The sequence below is a fragment of the Gossypium hirsutum genome, chromosome D01 (assembly GCF_007990345.1).
Source record: "Gossypium hirsutum isolate 1008001.06 chromosome D01, Gossypium_hirsutum_v2.1, whole genome shotgun sequence".
Classification (NCBI taxonomy): domain Eukaryota; kingdom Viridiplantae; phylum Streptophyta; class Magnoliopsida; order Malvales; family Malvaceae; genus Gossypium; species Gossypium hirsutum.
Window position 1 is genome coordinate 58,595,049 of NC_053437.1, and position 17,107 is coordinate 58,612,155.

Genomic DNA, 17,107 nt, shown 5'->3' on the forward strand with positions numbered 1-17,107 from the left:
GGAGTGTTGATGGTTCAATGTTTGAGAGATTGGACATTGGAGTGTCTACCATTACCATATAGCTCGCCGCACCGCATAACAAAACACTGCGACTGCCTCTTTATAGTATCTCTCTCTCTATATATAACGAATCAGAGCCCAAAAAGAACAGCAAATTCCCAACTCCAAAAATGGACCTTTCTTCCTTCCGCTTGCTTTTCCTCCTCTCTCTTTTGGTTACCCATCTCTCTTTCTCTCATGTCCTCGCTGATTCCCACTTCGAAGGATTTGACGCCGAAGAGGATGACCCTGTTGAAGATGACATCTTACATCACCATTCCATCCCATCGCCTCCTGTAACTCAGTCCGATTCACAGCCCCTTTCAGATCTTGAAACCAAATCCCATCCTGATCCGAATCCTGTCCCCACTTCGGATTCTCCGTCCCAGTCGGATCTTCAAAAGCCCTCCACTACTTCTTTCGACTACTGGGATGAGGACGAGTTCGAGGGTTTACCCATCGAACAACCGCCACCCGAACCTCCAAAAGTTACTGAAACCGCTACTCCCGATGACCCAGAATCGGAAACAACTTCGAAACCCCAAAACGCTACGGTTCCGAAGAAATCGTTCACGGTGGAGATTGCCTGTGGGTCTTTCTTGATTGTTTTTATAGTCAATTACTTTACCGGTAAACGTGAAAACGAGAACCTTGCTTTGGCATGGGCAGCCAAATTCGCTACAAAAGGTTCTATCTTTGAGAAAAATTTCAGTCTTTTGGGTGTGGGAGAAGGGGAGGACTCGCCGTTGCTGTTAAAAGAAGGGCAAACCGTATTCAAATTCTACGCGAGTGGACGAAGATACTGCCAGGGATTGCTGGCAACGATGGAGTTAAAGAGCAGACATGATCTGATATCGAGATTGTTTAATTTGGTGGTCCCGTGTAAAGATGAAATTACTTTTGAAGTTTATATGAATGACGAAGCAATGGATCAGGTGGTTTTCGCGGTGGCAAAGAAGAAAGCGGCCAAAGGGATGCAAAAAGAGGTGAGAGATTTACAAAGATTTGCCGGGTTGATGCCGACTCCTAGTGGAAGAAAATGGGTGGTGGATGAACTATCCGTCATTTCCGAGTCAAAGGAGGTTGCTGGGGATCTGATTACCGAGACTGTGCTTGAGCAGGTTAGTTGGTCAAAGCTTTAGACTTATGTTGATTTTATTGTTTCCTTAATTATTTGTTTGATTTAATGGAATAATTTTATCTGCCACTTCGTAGCATGATTTGGATTTCTTTTGTTATTCATTTGAATAAGTTGATTGGTAAAGAAATTGGATTTATGGGGACTAATGCATTAGTGTTGTTTGTCATAGGTTTTGATTCGAGGGTTTTAGTACTTTAAAGTGGCAGGCTACAAGCCTGATTCACGTGGTTGAATTTTTGTAGCATACAGTTCTATGAAATTCTTCTCTGATCTCTCTTGTTGCACTCTGTGTACTCGGAGATTCATTAGTATAGGAACAATAAAGTCAATGCTGAATGAAGCAATGCATGATTTTATAATGGTTTTGAAAATATTTAGGGGCATATCATTAATTTTAAGTCATTTTGGATAAATACCTAGTTAGAGTTGGTAGGGTTTATTTGCCTGCTTGATCCATTATGTTTTAAACATTAATGAAGATGGATGTATTTGAAAATGATCAGTAGGTAATCCAGAAGTGGAATTCATAACCATTTTAATTGTTAGTTTGTCATTCCTTTGCGTGGATGGGAGCTTCTGTACATGTTAAACCTTAAGCGTGTTGTGTACAATAGTTCAGGCCGCTGGCAAGCAGTTGCTTTAATTTGTTTTGAAACATGTATTTGTGCGAGTAGGATGAAAAGAATGGAACATTGCTACATTAGTAGCTAAAATCACAAGTTGGGTGTTAAATTTGCTGGTCGTTCCATTTTGTACTGAAGCTTGTGTGATCAGATTTTATCAAGGATTTCTTCTCTGTTAGATTCCTAGCTTTTTAAGGTCTTGATTGAAGGGATGGCTGCGAGCTTGTGACAGTTTGTCTTAAGGATTTTCATATAGATTGTCTTCTGCTTCTTTTGTCTCTTCAAAGTTTTTATTAATAAGAATCATGGCATGAAGTTCCTTTTAAACTCCATGGCTTATGGATAAAGGCAAAATTATCAAATTCTTCTAGCTGCAAGCGTATGAGCTACTCAACCATCGTACTTATTATTACTATTAGTAGTAGTCCTTTTCGGTTGAGGGTGTCCAGAGAGTGGGAGAATGTGATAATTTTTATTAGGTTTCAATAATCCATGTGTTTTGCTTTCAAGTTCAGTGAAGAGATTATGACCCATGTAATCCAGTACATTATGTGGTTCTTGCGAATAGTTCAGTTGTTCATACTAATTTTTGGGGCCCATTGTAACTACCCTTTTATTGTCCTGTTAAGGTTTGCTTCAAATTCACTTGGCAGATTTAACATGCAGAATTAATTGTGATTGATAACCTGCAGGTTTTTGGGGACAAAGCTTTTGAGAAATACGGAAAGAATTTCATTTCGATGCATTTTTCAGATCAACATCCTGGTCTGCTCAGGAAGATGCTGTTGTTTAAGTTTGCCCTCCCTGATGCCAACCACATGGCTGACATCACTCGCTTGGTAGCTCTTGTACCATACTACATTGACTTAATTGGGCGGTACAAGCTCAGCTCACAGGTGCTTCAGCTGGGACACTAGATTATATATCAAATTGTCAAATACATGTCCAACTTGGTAATCTTCTCGATTTCTTTTCTTTCTTATTGCAGGCTCGATCCAAAACTGAAGCAGCAAGAGTGAAGGCTGCCCAAGAAGCATACAAAGAACTTCAAAATGCAAGGCAAGAAGCATTGCAGAGAAAGAAAGCAGAGAAGAAAAAGATGTTAGAAGAGGCAGAGGCAAAGCTCAGTGCAGAAGCGGCTCGCAAGAGAGAAGCAAAAGATCGTGCTCGGCAGATGAAGAAGGCAATGCCAAGAATGAAGATGACCCGCGCACATTAGATGGCTGTGGACATTAGTAGTATGAATGCTTACTCATCTGCAGATTGCAGGTTATTAGTTCCCTGGTTTCTGTATGTCACTGGGAATGTATTTTTAGTTGTCAACTACCGATTCGGAATGTTCCTGAAGATACTGCTCCAGGAACTTGATAAAGTTTCTTCCATGGATGACATTTTAAACGCAATTCCCAAGTAATGATTTTGATGTGCTGATTTTGTCTATCGAATTGAGCAGTTTTGTTCTAGTTATCGTAATATACACCATACATACCAATCGGGGAATGATTTTAGAAGACAAAGAGGTTGGATTTTAATGGTTCTAATACTTAATTTTTAATTATTTTAAGTATGATTTTCATTATTAGCTGAGAAATTTTGTATTTTGATATTGTCTTTATTTTTTTTATTTTTTTATTTACATTTTCATAGTTAACTTCTACTTTGAGTATGGTTTATATAATTAAAGATAAATTAATAAAATCTCCCATTCCAATAAAATGAACCAGTCCAGTAACATGCTTTCAATTTTACATTCGGTCCAATTTATTTTATTTTTTCTTTTCTGATATTGTTTTTCACGGTAGTTCCCATTGCAGCTTAGAGATGCTTAAATAAATAATCCTCTATTGTGCAATAATTTATGGTGTTTTTATGCAATATCTCTACTGTATATCAAGTCTTTATATTAGTGTTATTTTTCGTTCTTATTAATGAAAATATTTTTTTATTCAAAAAGAATAACCATGTTAAATAATCTTATATTCCAATAATATTATTATCAAAAATAATTTTACATTTTGGTGAACCAAACAAATCTTATAATTTTATGATGTAATTCTACTTTCAAAAGGATCATAAGTAATATTCAAGTTTTTGTTTTCTTCACACCTTAAAATGAAAACTAATCGAGTTATGTATACTAGGTTTATTTAGGGCATGTTTTGTTCATTACTGAAATGGCCTCAAGCATATTTAAGGCATTTAATTATATCATCAAGGAGGTTACAAGTTTAGCAAGGAGGATGCCTCTAGAAATACTATTATTTTCTGATACAACAATGGGTACTTACTGATCAGACCAGTTAGCATCTTTTATTATCCCTCAATTTAGGGCATCAATGATATTCTATAGATTGTATTTGGTCATGATTGACCCTATAACCCCCTGCTAAGTAACTCTATTTTCTAAACAACGTACCTGGTTTAAAAGTTTTGAACCTTCTCTTAAGAACTGAAAGAAGAACAGAGCCAACAAACGGCCAAGTTGTTATGACGGCAATGTACACAAGCAACCAGATTGATTGTCTGCTCCGCCGTGAAAGCTTATCAATGCGTCCTTGAACAGGGACAATCAAATCCTTTACATTTTGCTCCACTTGCTGCATTATTTGCTTCTCAGGGTTTAGTTTATCTGTCAAGTCAACACTTGTTCCCTTATCAGAAATTGTACCTTCATCCTTGTTACTGTGAGTTGTATGCTCGTTTGAAATGTCTTCTACAAAAGCATCTGTTTGTTCATTGCTCATTGCAGTCACCATTCCATCTTCCATAACATTCAAATAAGGTGCCTGATCAATTGAACTTTGCAGTGGCTTGGGCATAGTAGAACCTTGCATCTGCAAGAAAACATAAAAGTTGAATGAATTTGTAAAAACAGGCAGTTAGTTAACACAAAAGCCTCTTCCCACCACAATTGTTAGGAGACTTGTCACCAAGTTAACCAATTTTCCCTTTAAACATAAAGAATTCTAATGGAGTTGATCAGATCCAGATGGTCGCTGATCAGTTACTAGTTTGACACATATTTTGCTGCCTTGCTGGGAGGCACTGGAGAGAATTTTTGCTAGGTTGGTTCAGGCAGCACGAAATGAGGTAGGAGAAGCTAAAAGAGAATTTTAATTCACAGGCTTTTGACTTTGGAGGAGTGCCTGACTGCTTTATCATCACAAAATGGGTGCAGATATGTCCATTTAGTTCAAATAAAGTACAACAGTTTCCTACAAAATAAGTTAACTGAAACTTTTACCTTCTTTCTTCCTTCTATATGTGGGCTAGTCCTTAGAACACCAAAGAACTCATTAACAACTCTTACCCACCTGCAAATCAATGAATAAGAAACCGTGTAACTTGACACAATGAACCTTATATTACAACTTGTTACATAATCAGACACAGCTGCTAGTATAACAAATAAATGAAATTACACAGTCATAGCATGTCTTACGAGATGCTCAATCCTGAAATTGTGAACATGATATATATATACACAAAGATAAGCTTTTGTTTGCGTGTGTATATGTATATAGTATCAAAGATGCCAATTATTACCATATGCTAGACGCTGTTATCCCCTCATAGAATGCTAGATGTCCTCCATGCGGTGTAGTAGCTAGAATAATATTTTCATTGAGCCTAGAAGTAAATCAAACAGAAGGTTAGCTTTAAAAAGAAGGAAGTCATGTATAATATTGTCCTTGTTAGAGATGGAATATTGATGATGACATGAAACATGGGTAAGACGTATAACTTTACCATTCAAGTGGAGAATGTAATAGAGCGTTTGGCAATATCAACAAGGAATACTACCAACATGTTAAGACTCATTTCAGTGTTGGCAGTTTAGACTAGTAGTTCAGGTTTTACTTGATGTTGGAATAAAAATGCTCTGCTCATAAATCCCTCCTTGTTGTGACTGCTATGTTAATCGTATAAAAAGATAAGATGCAATGTGAGCTTGAACACATAAAGAGTTTCATACAATAAAATATGTCATGCTGATAGTGGAACTGCAAATTTAATGCACATAAACCTATAATAATACTAAGGAATCAAATGGTTCCTCTCACTTGAATCTAAAGGAAGTAGCACACTGACCAAGTGCCCCGAAAAATGGGGCAGAGAAGGCTTTTAAAGAGAGGTTATTGGAGAATGAAGAGTGATTTCTTACCTACATTCATCCCATGGAATAGCTTCACTGGTGCACACTGGATCATCCAAAGCACTGACACACAGGAGAGGCACTGACACATTTTCTACATAATTAGTACTGCTTGATCTCCTATAATACGTATCCACAGTCTGAAACGCATGGTGGCCTTTATTAGAATGGAAATATGGAAAGGAAATAGAATAATAATTTTTTACCTCAAATTTCCTAAGAACTCGAGTAGCATGGTTGTCAAAATCCCTAAGAGAACTTGACTGCAAAAACACAAGCAGAAAAGAATTAGGAGATTCTTCATTAGGAAAAAAGAAACTGAAAATTTCTTTGAAACAATGTTGGGCGTAAAGAGGATGAAATAAAATGAGATGAGGCATTGGATTTGGTGGAAGTTGATCTCCATTTGAGGACATATTACATCTATTTTCAAACCAGTAATATCTGTGTCAAAGCAGCTAGCAATGTTATCCTTCTAAGATGCTTCAACTATGTGACTGACATGCTTGTTCTTGCATACAGTAGGAATTTTTTGAGTACCTTTTCAATGCCTTCCCAATTTGCAAGACGAGACAAGATAGACTGATGCCTAAATAAAAGCACAAAGTATATTATGTAAAGGTACCTCGAAAGTAAGTAAACTGATTCTGCAAAATGAAGTAATGAATACGTACAATTGTGCATAACCTTGCAGGCCAACTGTTAGAGCTCTGTCATATAATTTCTGCATAGGTCGACGGTTTATGAACCTATCACATATCTGCAAGGAAGAGATTTAGTACATAACCTTTCCAAAAAGAAGACAAAGTGGCAGCACTTTAGTTAAGAGTTCATGAGAGACAAAAGAGTAAGTGAGATTTGATTTAAGCAGGAAGTGGTCCAAGATGCCACTACAGCCATTGGCCATCCATGACAGACTTGGCAATGGTGGCAGTAGCATAATTGCAGAAGGTTTCTCCCCTTATATCTGCAATAGGAAATGCCGACATATTTAAGCTCAAAAGAAACAGGCATGTTTTCAACTGATATACCTATATAAGGCAAGGAATTACTTGGTTCCATGGTTAGGTCATGTGGGACCAGATCAGCGTAATGGCAGTTGACTATCCCTGTTTGTTCTTCTAAACTTGAACCTTCTGGTGGGGTTTCGAAAAGCAATTACCTCGCAACAAATGCATGGAACTTTATTCTCAATAGGGATAGTTAAGTCCTCTTATCATCTATCTCCTTTATCTCCCTTTTCTATTCCAATATTTTAGGCCAAAAGTGGATGTATTAAATTACAGATGCCTTTGTGGGCAAGACATGTGAGGCGTAGGCCGCTAGAAGTCAAAGGTGTTGAAGACGAAAAGGAAGACAAGTAATCTTAGTTTTAGAAATACTCCTAATTAGAATAATTTATTTTAGCAAGTATCTTATTGCATTATTAAAAGCCCTTCCTTTTTAGTTTCCTTAATTTTGGTTTCCTACTCTAAAGAGTAAACCCTGTGTACCTCCATTTAAGAAGGATGATTCTGAGTAATAAAACAAGTTAGAATTTTATTTCAATTCCAAGGTTTAAGACTCCCTTCCTAACTAACCTAAGGTTAGGAGCCCCCTTCAACGATAGGTTAGGCTCATGCTACAAATCTCAACATAGGGAAGCTCCCTCAATTGAAAGCTAACTTTCCTGTGAATCACCTGGTGACTCGATCCATCAGCCGTGAGCTTAACACATTAATTTAGTGCAATAGAAGCTTTCACAATTTGGGAGCAAAAGAGGATATAGAATTTGAAAAATGCAGATGAAATAGAGATCGGAGTCTTGGTTGTATGATAGCAATAAAAATACTAACCAAGAGGTCCCAAGGAGAGCATATAGCTGCAGCACCAACAAGAGGAGTATTTGCCCCATCCTCTCCAAGATATTTTACCTGAGAGTGGAAGGAGAAAGCATATATTTGAGCTTGCAAACAATAACTAAAACAACTCTATATGTGGAAAAAACAAAATATTAAGAATTTAGCCATATGGACATCATTTGTCAAACGGGACAAGGACATTACTAAAAATACATTGAACTTAGAAGGCTGGAGCTGAACCACAATTATCTTTTATAGCAAATATTGTGCATTAGGAACAAACAGAAAATGGGTTTATATTCATAATTCAAAATTAAACCCAGAATTAGATTTGACATTTCTTTTACCTAACCTGACTGCAGCAGATGAAACAAAAAGTAAATAGTCATCTGAAAGTTAAGAGTAATAAATCAGCTAAAGTACATAAATAATAAATCAGCTAAAGTACATAAATATCTTCACAGGTGATACAGTTAGAAAAAAAATAGAAGAAGCATTATCACATCCAAGGAAAATTTCTAAATGACGTGCAAGTTCTAACACTCAACTACTTTCGTGATGCTCATAAACATAATCAGAAGAATTCAGATACCAGAATATTGGCACCAATGCTAGTTCCAACAGCATACAGAGGAGCTTCTGGATATTCACAACGTATATGGTCAATGATTTTCCGTAGATCTTCAGTCCATCCAGCATTATAACAGCAATCAGACTGAAAATAAGTTCATTTACGTGGAATTGACAAGTTTGAAAATGGTACTTAGATGATTCAGAATCTAGGCAGAAAAAGGGTTCCGTAACAAAACTCACCGTTAGAGATACACCTCCCAGTCCACGATGATTGCTTACAACAACATTCCAACCCTGTCTTGCCAAGTTGAAAGCAAGATGCTTCACATACTGTACACGCAGCAACGCTTCTTTAACTACTTCAACGACAATATGAGAGAACAAATATAAATATAATATCTATACATTTAAAAAGAAAAAAATAACTTACCGCAGCAGCAGAATCGCTGGTCAAGCCAGGAATCACAATCACAATCGGAGTTTTATCACCTTTAAGAGCAGCGGAACTATCAAGCATGCAGGAGGTACCACCCACAACTGTTATTAGTTACAGATGCACAATATTAAAAATTAAGCCATATATATTACTTTAAAGAATGAATTCCCTCCCATTCTTAAATTTGAATAACACACATGAATGTTCTAAAAAATTAAAAATAGAAGAATAAAATCATGAGAAGATGAATAAAATCTGACCATCCGTGTAAGTTAGCCAGTCCAGAGCAATTGTTCCACCATCAAAAGCACGGAATAAATGTCTAAGAATAATAAACGCTTAGCAGATTAACATTTATCCAAAGAAAATGAAATTGAAAAAAAAAATTGAAAAAGGAATAGAAAAAGAATTGAACTGACCGTCTATAAGTAAGTGGAGGAGGCCTTCCCAGAAAACTCAAGAAAGCAGTCTGAAGATGAGGACTAGAAAGCCATGGAGTGGCCAAGTACCTGCGCCATTGTTGAACAAATCGTAAACAAGTAGAAGATGTAAATTCGAGTTTCGACTGATTAACTGAGAAATCCAGGAATAAGAATAAAAATAATATTTACCTTCCTTGGAGTATCTTACAGTTGGCGACGACTGATTGGGCGAGTTCGGAGCAGGAGTTGTAATTTAACGTAACGGGATCGCCTCTGAAAAGAGTGAGTAAATCCTGAAGAAAATGAATCTCCAAAAAACTGTAAAGAAATATGAGAAAGAGAAAGGAAGCGGCGAAGAAATAATGGGAGAAGGGGATTAAAGCAAGTGCTTGGAAAAGAAGATCGTAGGGAGAGATGGAGGCTTTTGCTGCAGCTAACGGTTCCCAATCCATTGATTTTGGAAATGAATCCAATGAGAACAGGGAGAAAGAAATAAAAAAAAAAATGAGAGGAAAATCCAATGAGTATATGGATAACATATGACGTTGGGATTTCAGTGAAGTTTGTTTAGACGAAAAATTACAAAAGCCGCCGTCTGTGGGAATCGAACCCACGACCACGTGGTTAAAAGCCACGCGCTCTACCGGCTGAGCTAAGACGGCTTGCCTGAAAATTTTCTGCTTACATTTTAAATCTATAAACATATCTACAAGATAAAATTTTGTCCGAGGGTATTTTTCTGAGTACGGGGAGGTTGTGCCCGTGGTAGCGAAGATGATTACGTGTAGACTTTTTCCCATTAATTGGGGTTTAAATATGCATTTATTATTCATATTTCAAAATTTAATTATTTTATTAAATTTAGGTTTATTATTTAGTTATATGGCTATTAAGTTATTATTATTTTTATTTCAAAAGGGACACCAATAAATTTAACAAAAAAATTAACAACACTAATAATTGGACCTGAATTTTAAAATTTAAAAAGTAAAAAGACGAAATTTCAAATTTATAAAAAATACAACGACTTATGGTAAAATATTAAAAATTTTGTTAATTAAATAAATAAATAAATTTCAAAACATCAAAATCAATTAAATAAATTTATTCAATTTAATCTCTTTCTAAAATTTAAAACTTTATTTTATGTTTCCAAATTAAAATCAACTCTATTAACTCATATTTTATAATGGTCTACAAAACCCAAATTTATTTTAATTATATGACCTTCAATATTTAATGCCAAGTTTAAAGTGAAGAAAAATCATCATAATTATTTTTGTTGCATCAAAGTTGATTTATAGGATTTTAGTAGCATCAAGCGGTCAAATTAGTCTAAAAAGAAAATTTTGTGATATATTATATTATATATATATGTTAAAAATGGTATTAGAATTGATTTCATAAGTCTCTATAATATCAATTTCGAATGTTTTTCATAAAAATTTATTTGAAGATATTACTAATTTAGTTTTGAGAGAAATATTGAGGAAGAAGTATTTAATGATATAATTTTTTTATCTTATTATTGAATTTTATTGAATGTTATTTTTTTATATTTTTTAATTAATTTTTCAACAACAGTTTGGTTCGCTGTATTGGATTAGAGGTGTATTGGAATAGAGGTGTATTGGATTAGAGGTGTATTGGAATAGAGGTGTAATAGCAAATCAACTGTTTTGTTGAATGTAATGGAATAGAGGCGTAATAGTAATCTTGTGTTTGGTTGAATGGAATAGAGGTGTGTAATAGCATAATGGAAAAAACTAAAATGACTAGAATACCCTTAGCATAAATTGGTTTAGGTAAATAATTATTGTTATTGTTATTAAATTTTAATAAGATTATTAATATCAATAATAAATAATTTAATCATATTTTAACATAATTATTATTAAATATATTATAATTAAAATATATAATTTAATAAAATTCTTAATAATCAATATTCTTATATGAATTTATATACTCATTTCCTTTTATATATTAATATACCACATTAACCAGTTTATATTTATATCAATGGCAAAAAAAATTTGGGAGAAGATTTTGAGGACAGCTTTTGTTTGCAAATAACATCATTCATTCTGTGGGGAAAAAATTATGAATGAGCCTGCTTATTAATTACCTTTTTTATTTTGTACTGAAGTAGTTGCCACTGGTTCAAAAGTCGATATATATGTAATATTATTAAAATAATATTTTTTATTTTAATTATTTAAAAATATTTTTAATTAATGCAGTGTATATGAATATACACATTTAATTAGTTTTATTTTAATAAAATTTTTCTAATTTATTCATTCAATTTTAATCACCTTACAATTTATTCATTGTATTATATCTACAGATCCAATTTTAATATATTGAATATTTGTTTTTTAATCAAGTTCTTTACTTGATTATATCTAATGTTCCAATTTTAAAAAATTCGAATATGTATGTGCATGCACATTTATACCAGAATACATATTGAAAGAGAGAATGTGTGAAGGGCAAATGGCTTGATACATAATAGAAGGTCAAACCAGAAGATAATTAAAATTTATTACACATCATACTCAATCAAGTGCTTTTAAGAAAGAAATTGATTTATAACACACATGGACATGCATAAATAAATAAGCAAGGAAAGAAAAGGGAATTACTTTCTATCACTCAAAAGGTCAAAGAGTTTTCCACCATATATCTCAAAATAGCTAAGCCACAATTTAAATCTCTGACTGTGATAAACTGGCTGATGCAAGAATCTAATGAGGTCTTGTGCAGCTCTGAGAGGTAATGGCTGCATGACATCATCATCATTTGCAAGCCGAGCTAGATCGAAAGCCCTCTGTCTTGTAATGAGTTCAAGAAGCATGACACCGTAGCCAAAAACATCAGTTTTCTCTAATGACTTTCCAGTTGATAGGTATTCAGGAGCTATGTGACCAATTGTGCCACGAACAGCAGTTGTGACGTGCGTATCTTTGTAGTCCATTAATTTGGCCAACCCAAAGTCACCGACAACTGCTTCAAATTCCTCATCCAACAATATATTTGCAGCCTTTACATCACGGTGTATAATCTTAGGGTCACAATGATCATGAAAATATGCAAGCCCCCTTGCAGCTCCTAATGCAATCCGTTTCCTTACAGCCCAATCAAGTGGTGCTTGAGATTCCGGACGTTCTAGACAATGTAAAAATCAGATCAATAGATGGTCCATTGTAACAAGAGTTCAAAAAGTATTTGGCATCCACGAATTTCTAACAATTCCACTTCGATTCAAAGACAATCCACATTCACCAAGCACATGAATTTAAAAATAACAAATGTTATAATACAAGTTTCCAGTAGGTGATCAGTAGCTCAGAATATCATCTCAAACTGAAGAAGCAAAAGAGAAGATATTTGATAATTGAGGCTAACAATAGATTTAATAATTAACAGTCAGAAAAAAATTGGCAACCTGAAGAACATACATATGATAAATGGCGCACCAAATACAGAGAGCATAGCACAAATGTGAAACATGAGACTAAAGAAATAAACGAGGAGAAAACAGCCAGTACCTCTTAAACAGGAACCTAAAGCCATCTTAGGCAATATTATAATCAGATTTTAGATCTGAGCTCAAAGGCACCTTCTTAAAAAACAGACCCAGATGTAAAAAAGCTCAGGATCAGCAATATACCAAAAAATTGGCAAATGCAAAGAAAAATACAAAGGAATATCTCAACTCCCAATCAAATATCTATATAAATACAAATAAAAGTGAAGCAGGCCTCAAAGTTAAGCACAATTAAAAGCTAATAATAATTAATAATAATAATAATAAAATCGAGAACAAACCTGATGGAATTGGAGCTGTAGGTGTGATAGGAGGCGGCGGAGCAGGTGGAGGATTATTCAACCGATTATTAGCAAAACTGTGAACAAAAGAAGCAGCAATTCAAGAGGCTAGCCTAAGAGTACAGATATGATAAAACAGTGGCGACGAGGATCAGAAGTTAGGGTGAGAGAAACATGAAATAGCATAAGAGAAAAACCTGATGGGAGTGAAGAGTGAAAAGGAACCATTAACTGGAATATCTCCTTCTAGCTTATTGTTTGAAAGATCCCTGCATGGCATAATACAACATCCTGCACCATTTAAAATACTGTAAAGAAGATTTATTTCATCACATAAACAGATAACAACAAAGAAGTTAAAATCATATCATGAAAACATTTAAAATACTGTAAAGCGCTAAAGCTCCACTATAACTTGAAAGATTCAAAACAACAAACAGGGTTCAAGACGACATCAGACATGGATGAAGACAACGCATTGGTTAATTTAACCAAACTGGATATCGAGAATTAGAACGTAAAATTGTATCGAAAACTTTCGCATAAATTAGTAAGCGTGCAAGTATCTCTCCAGTCAAGCCAATTACAGCACCAAAGCTAATTGAAATTTAAAACAAACAGTCAACCTTATGCCACTGCTAAACCAATCCAATAGCTACTAAATTCATCTAATTTGAATCATATACATTAAATTTAACAATAATTCCATTTGCAAAGTTCAAAGTTCAAACAAGAAAATAAGAGGAAATAATCATGACGAACCTTCCGCATTTCCTGAAACTCTGAAAACCAAATCCAACACCAAAATTAACTGTAAACAAACGGAGATTAACCGCTCCATCATTCTAATTCCGACTATCAAAGAGCTAAATCTCACATATTGATCGTTAACCGAATCAAGTAGCAAAAAAAAAAAGGAAACTAAAGAAGAAATTAACAAACGATGAAATTCAAAAACACTCTCTCTGAACTAAAACAAAAAAAGAAGAAGGTTAAATTAAAAATTCCAGAAAGTTCTTGGCTTCACTCTCTCTAGTTATCGTCTAGAAAGTAATTACAGTATTTTTTCTTTTTACGCTCCGAGTATTATGAAAGAAAATAGAGAGAAAGAGAGGGAAAACGAAAGAAAACAAAGGAAAAGGCAAGAAAATAAACTGGGACCAAATCGGCAGAAAAGAAAAGCAATGAAACAAGGAAGCAAATCGGATGAAGGTGGAAAACAGAAGAGAAACAAAGGGGATCGGGAGAGGGTAAAAGAGGGAGGGTTTGCTGAAGCGTCACCTAATCTGGGCAGAAGGGGGAATAGAAATCGGTGCTTTTCACCGATTAGGAAAGTAACGGAATACACGCGTATTAACAATACGCTGAACCAAACGGCGGATTAGAGAGGTATTAGGTGGGGCCCACCGATTAGAGGTGTATTGGCATAGCCAATACACCAAACCACACCAAACCAAACAAGCTGTAAGAGTCAGACTAAAATATTATTATATTAATTTAAAACAAAAATTTACCAATGGTGTTGTTAAGTTCTCCAGTTCAATTGCAAACTGCATTGATATGCTAAGCATGGCGCTCTGGAGAAGAGTCCCTCACCGGCTGCTTCTAATCCGCAGCTTCGTTTACGCCAGGATCAAGTGGGTTCGTGACCCATACCTAGACATTGCCGTCGAAAGAGAGAAAAACCTCAAAGAAATCCTTTCCCTCAAAAACCAAATCCTCTCCTCTCCTTCCAAATCCCTCCCCCTTTCCTCTCTCTCCCGTCTCAAATCCCATTTCAATCTCCCCACCTCTACATCCAAGCTCTTTCAAAACTACCCTTCCATTTTCTCCCCCTTCCAACCCTCTCCCTCTCTTCCTCTCCACGTCAAGCTTACCCCTCAAGCCATGACTCTGCACAAAGAGGAGCTAGCTATTCACAACTCTCCCCCTCATCGAAACGACGTCGTAAACAGGTTGGTTAAGCTCTTAATGCTGACTAAAGCAGTTAGGCTGCCTTTACATATCTTAGACAAGTTCAAATTTGATCTCGGCCTTCCCACTAATTATATTACCTTTCTTCTTTCTGATTATCCTGATTATTTCCAAATTTGTGAATATAAAAACCCTTCTGATGGAAAAGAAACCCTTTTTTTAGAGCTTATTTCTTGGAGGAATGAACTTGCCATTTCCGAAATGGAAAAGAGAGCTTCTTTTTCTGACGGTGTGAAATTGAAAAAAGGGTTGCCGTTAAGGTTTTCGATGAAATTACCCAACGGGTTTGATTTAGAGAAGAAGGTGAAGAATTGGGTTGACGCATGGCAAGATTTGCCTTACATTTCACCTTACGAGAATTCATTTCATTTAGGGCCTAATAGTGACCAGGCGGAGAAATGGACTGTGGCAGTGCTTCACGAGTTGTTGTGGCTGTTGGTGTCAAAGAAGACTGAAGGAAAGAATGTGTTTTGTTTGGGAGAGTATTTAGGGTTCGGGAACCGATTTAAGAAGGCGCTGATGCATTTTCCGGGGATATTTTATGTTTCGAATAAGATTAGGACACAGACCGTGGTGCTTAAGGAAGCTTATAGGAAAGATTTCTTGATGGAGAAGCATCCATTGATGGGTATGCGGTTTAGGTATATTCATCTTATGAATAAGTCGGAAAAGTTTCGAAAAAGAGATGGTGTTCCAGTGTTTAGGAGGAAAAGAAAGGTTATGTCAAATGCTGATGAAGGGGAAGTTATAAAAGAAGATGATAAGATTGTGGAGGAAAATAAGGATTTAAACTTGTTGTCTGGTTCGGGATCTAATGATGGTTTTGATGACGAGCCTTCTAAAGTTCAGGTAATGGATATATAGTCTGTAAAGGATACACCAATAGATGAATAAAGATAAATATGATTTCAGGGAGAATTCTGCTAGAGCAAGCATGACTTCGTGTACTTGGCGTATCAATGTATTTGAACTGCACCTATGCAAAAGAAAGAAGCATAAAACCAGACATGGGCTTAGAGGGATGCTCAGTTTCTCAGAATGTCGATTCTTGAAGTTAATATAAGTAATTATGAAACAGGGCAGACAATGGGACGATAGTTGTGCAAATGATGTGAACGCAATGGTCCGAAATTGGGTAATGACTTTGACTAGATGAGAATGTTTAATCTTTGATTTGTGGCTGTATAGGCTACAATTAGTTTATGCCTACTATAGTATTTACAAGATGCAGTTGTGCTTTTTAAGTTTCACACTCTATTATGATGCTGTTCTGTGTTGAATGTGTAAACAGGCACAAGCATCTTGGTACTATCCATTGAACAATATAAGGTCACACATTGGAGATGACAGAGTGACCAAGTGTAAAAGTTTTGTCTACTACTGCCAGAAATATTATAAGAACTGATTCAATGAATTGAACAAAACTTTTGTTTGAATGTGGTGATGCATTAATAAAATTGTGGAAGTTTGTTGATCACTTGGTCTTTGTAAAGGGCCACAAGGGGTCATCATCACAATATTCACAAATCTTAAGGAGAAACCCTATAGAAAGTGCAAAACATTGTAAAAGAGAGGAAGTTGGATCTGTAAAGAAAGAATATGCTGATGTTGTAGGAACTTAGAAAACAGAATAAGAAATTTCAGCAGAAACTTAAGTTTTAAGCTTCGATATCTTGCTAAACAAACAAGGAGTTAAGCTCAAGCTATAAGGACATAATGCTTGAATAAAAACCAAAAACAAGAAGAAGGATTTGCTGAATGATTCATCATCAATTTCTGAAAACAAAAGCATTACATATAACAAGTAATCAACTTGTCAAAAGATGAAAAACATCACCTAAACATGCCCAACTCCACTAACAAAGTCTTGAAACTTATAAAATTTTGCTTGCACACTTGGTTAAGTTGGTTTATCAAATCGATCAGCGCCAAATTACATCAAGTGTATCACTAACATAGTTCTAATGTAACTAAGCAACAAAACATCAACTAAAAAGTAACAAAACAGCAGTTTATGCTTCGGCTGCAACTTGCATGGCTTGAACTGCTTTGGTTTGCATGTAAGCCA

At 35.3% G+C, this 17,107-nt stretch overlaps 4 protein-coding genes and 1 non-coding gene across 6 annotated transcripts; 2 read left to right on the forward strand and 3 right to left on the reverse strand.

Moving 5' to 3' along the window:
- On the forward strand, nt 1–3,243 carry LOC107934803 (uncharacterized protein At5g49945). The gene is made up of 3 exons (XM_016867314.2): nt 1–1,160; nt 2,496–2,699; nt 2,792–3,243. The coding sequence occupies exons 1-3, from the start codon at nt 171–173 to the stop codon at nt 3,020–3,022; spliced, it is 1,425 nt and encodes a 474-aa protein (XP_016722803.1). The 5' UTR covers nt 1–170; the 3' UTR covers nt 3,023–3,243.
- A 735-nt stretch (nt 3,244–3,978) lies between these two features.
- On the reverse strand, nt 3,979–9,825 carry LOC107934802 (phospholipase ABHD3). Of its 2 annotated transcripts, XM_016867313.2 has the most exons (15): nt 9,421–9,825; nt 9,229–9,318; nt 9,070–9,131; nt 8,804–8,910; nt 8,614–8,703; nt 8,393–8,515; nt 7,795–7,872; nt 6,634–6,719; nt 6,500–6,548; nt 6,166–6,222; nt 5,969–6,099; nt 5,350–5,433; nt 5,048–5,117; nt 4,472–4,637; nt 3,979–4,400 (listed from the first exon to the last, which is right to left on the reverse strand). In XM_016867313.2, the coding sequence occupies exons 1-15, from the start codon at nt 9,768–9,770 to the stop codon at nt 4,348–4,350; spliced, it is 1,596 nt and encodes a 531-aa protein (XP_016722802.2). In that variant the 5' UTR covers nt 9,771–9,825; the 3' UTR covers nt 3,979–4,347. The 2 variants fall into 2 exon arrangements, with proteins under 2 accessions (XP_016722802.2, XP_016722801.2); XM_016867312.2 differs by having other exon boundaries at nt 3,979–4,637.
- TRNAK-UUU (transfer RNA lysine (anticodon UUU)) lies at nt 9,821–9,893 on the reverse strand. Its single transcript has one exon. It is a non-coding gene; the product is annotated as a tRNA-Lys (tRNA).
- Nucleotides 9,894–11,724: 1,831 nt separating this feature from the next.
- LOC107921831 (BRASSINOSTEROID INSENSITIVE 1-associated receptor kinase 1) lies at nt 11,725–13,438 on the reverse strand. Its single transcript, XM_016851673.2, has 3 exons — nt 13,263–13,438; nt 13,066–13,142; nt 11,725–12,402 (listed from the first exon to the last, which is right to left on the reverse strand). Exons 1-3 carry the CDS (start codon nt 13,343–13,345, stop codon nt 11,876–11,878), a joined length of 687 nt encoding a protein of 228 aa, XP_016707162.1. The 5' UTR covers nt 13,346–13,438; the 3' UTR covers nt 11,725–11,875.
- A 1,148-nt stretch (nt 13,439–14,586) lies between these two features.
- LOC107921134 (protein WHAT'S THIS FACTOR 9, mitochondrial) lies at nt 14,587–16,516 on the forward strand. Its single transcript, XM_016851001.2, has 2 exons — nt 14,587–16,174; nt 16,331–16,516. The coding sequence occupies exon 1, from the start codon at nt 14,626–14,628 to the stop codon at nt 15,901–15,903; it is 1,278 nt and encodes a 425-aa protein (XP_016706490.1). The 5' UTR covers nt 14,587–14,625; the 3' UTR covers nt 15,904–16,174; nt 16,331–16,516.
- Nucleotides 16,517–17,107: the final 591 nt, after the last annotated feature.

What these genes read in the sequence shown, in the direction of transcription:
- LOC107934803 (XM_016867314.2), top strand. Translation starts at nt 171, where the DNA reads ATGGACCTTTCTTCCTTCCGCTTGCTTTTCCTCCTCTCTCTTTTGGTT. An exon ending in CCGAGACTGTGCTTGAGCAG is followed by an intron (nt 1,161 to 2,495) that starts GTTAGTTGGTCA and finishes GATAACCTGCAG; the next exon opens with GTTTTTGGGGACAAAGCTTT. An exon ending in GGTACAAGCTCAGCTCACAG is followed by an intron (nt 2,700 to 2,791) that starts GTGCTTCAGCTG and finishes TTCTTATTGCAG; the next exon opens with GCTCGATCCAAAACTGAAGC.
- LOC107921134 (XM_016851001.2), top strand. Translation starts at nt 14,626, where the DNA reads ATGCTAAGCATGGCGCTCTGGAGAAGAGTCCCTCACCGGCTGCTTCTA.
- LOC107921831 (XM_016851673.2), bottom strand. Translation starts at nt 13,345, where the DNA reads ATGCCATGCAGGGATCTTTCAAACAATAAGCTAGAAGGAGATATTCCA. An exon ending in TCACTCTTCACTCCCATCAG is followed by an intron (nt 13,143 to 13,262) that starts GTTTTTCTCTTA and finishes TTTTGTTCACAG; the next exon opens with TTTTGCTAATAATCGGTTGA. An exon ending in TACAGCTCCAATTCCATCAG is followed by an intron (nt 12,403 to 13,065) that starts GTTTGTTCTCGA and finishes TACATTGTCTAG; the next exon opens with AACGTCCGGAATCTCAAGCA.
- LOC107934802 (XM_016867312.2), bottom strand. Translation starts at nt 9,770, where the DNA reads ATGTTATCCATATACTCATTGGATTTTCCTCTCATTTTTTTTTTTATT. An exon ending in CTGCAAGGTTATGCACAATT is followed by an intron (nt 6,549 to 6,633) that starts GTACGTATTCAT and finishes GCTTTTATTTAG; the next exon opens with GCATCAGTCTATCTTGTCTC. An exon ending in ATATAGAAGGAAGAAAGAAG is followed by an intron (nt 4,638 to 5,047) that starts GTAAAAGTTTCA and finishes GTTTTCTTGCAG; the next exon opens with ATGCAAGGTTCTACTATGCC.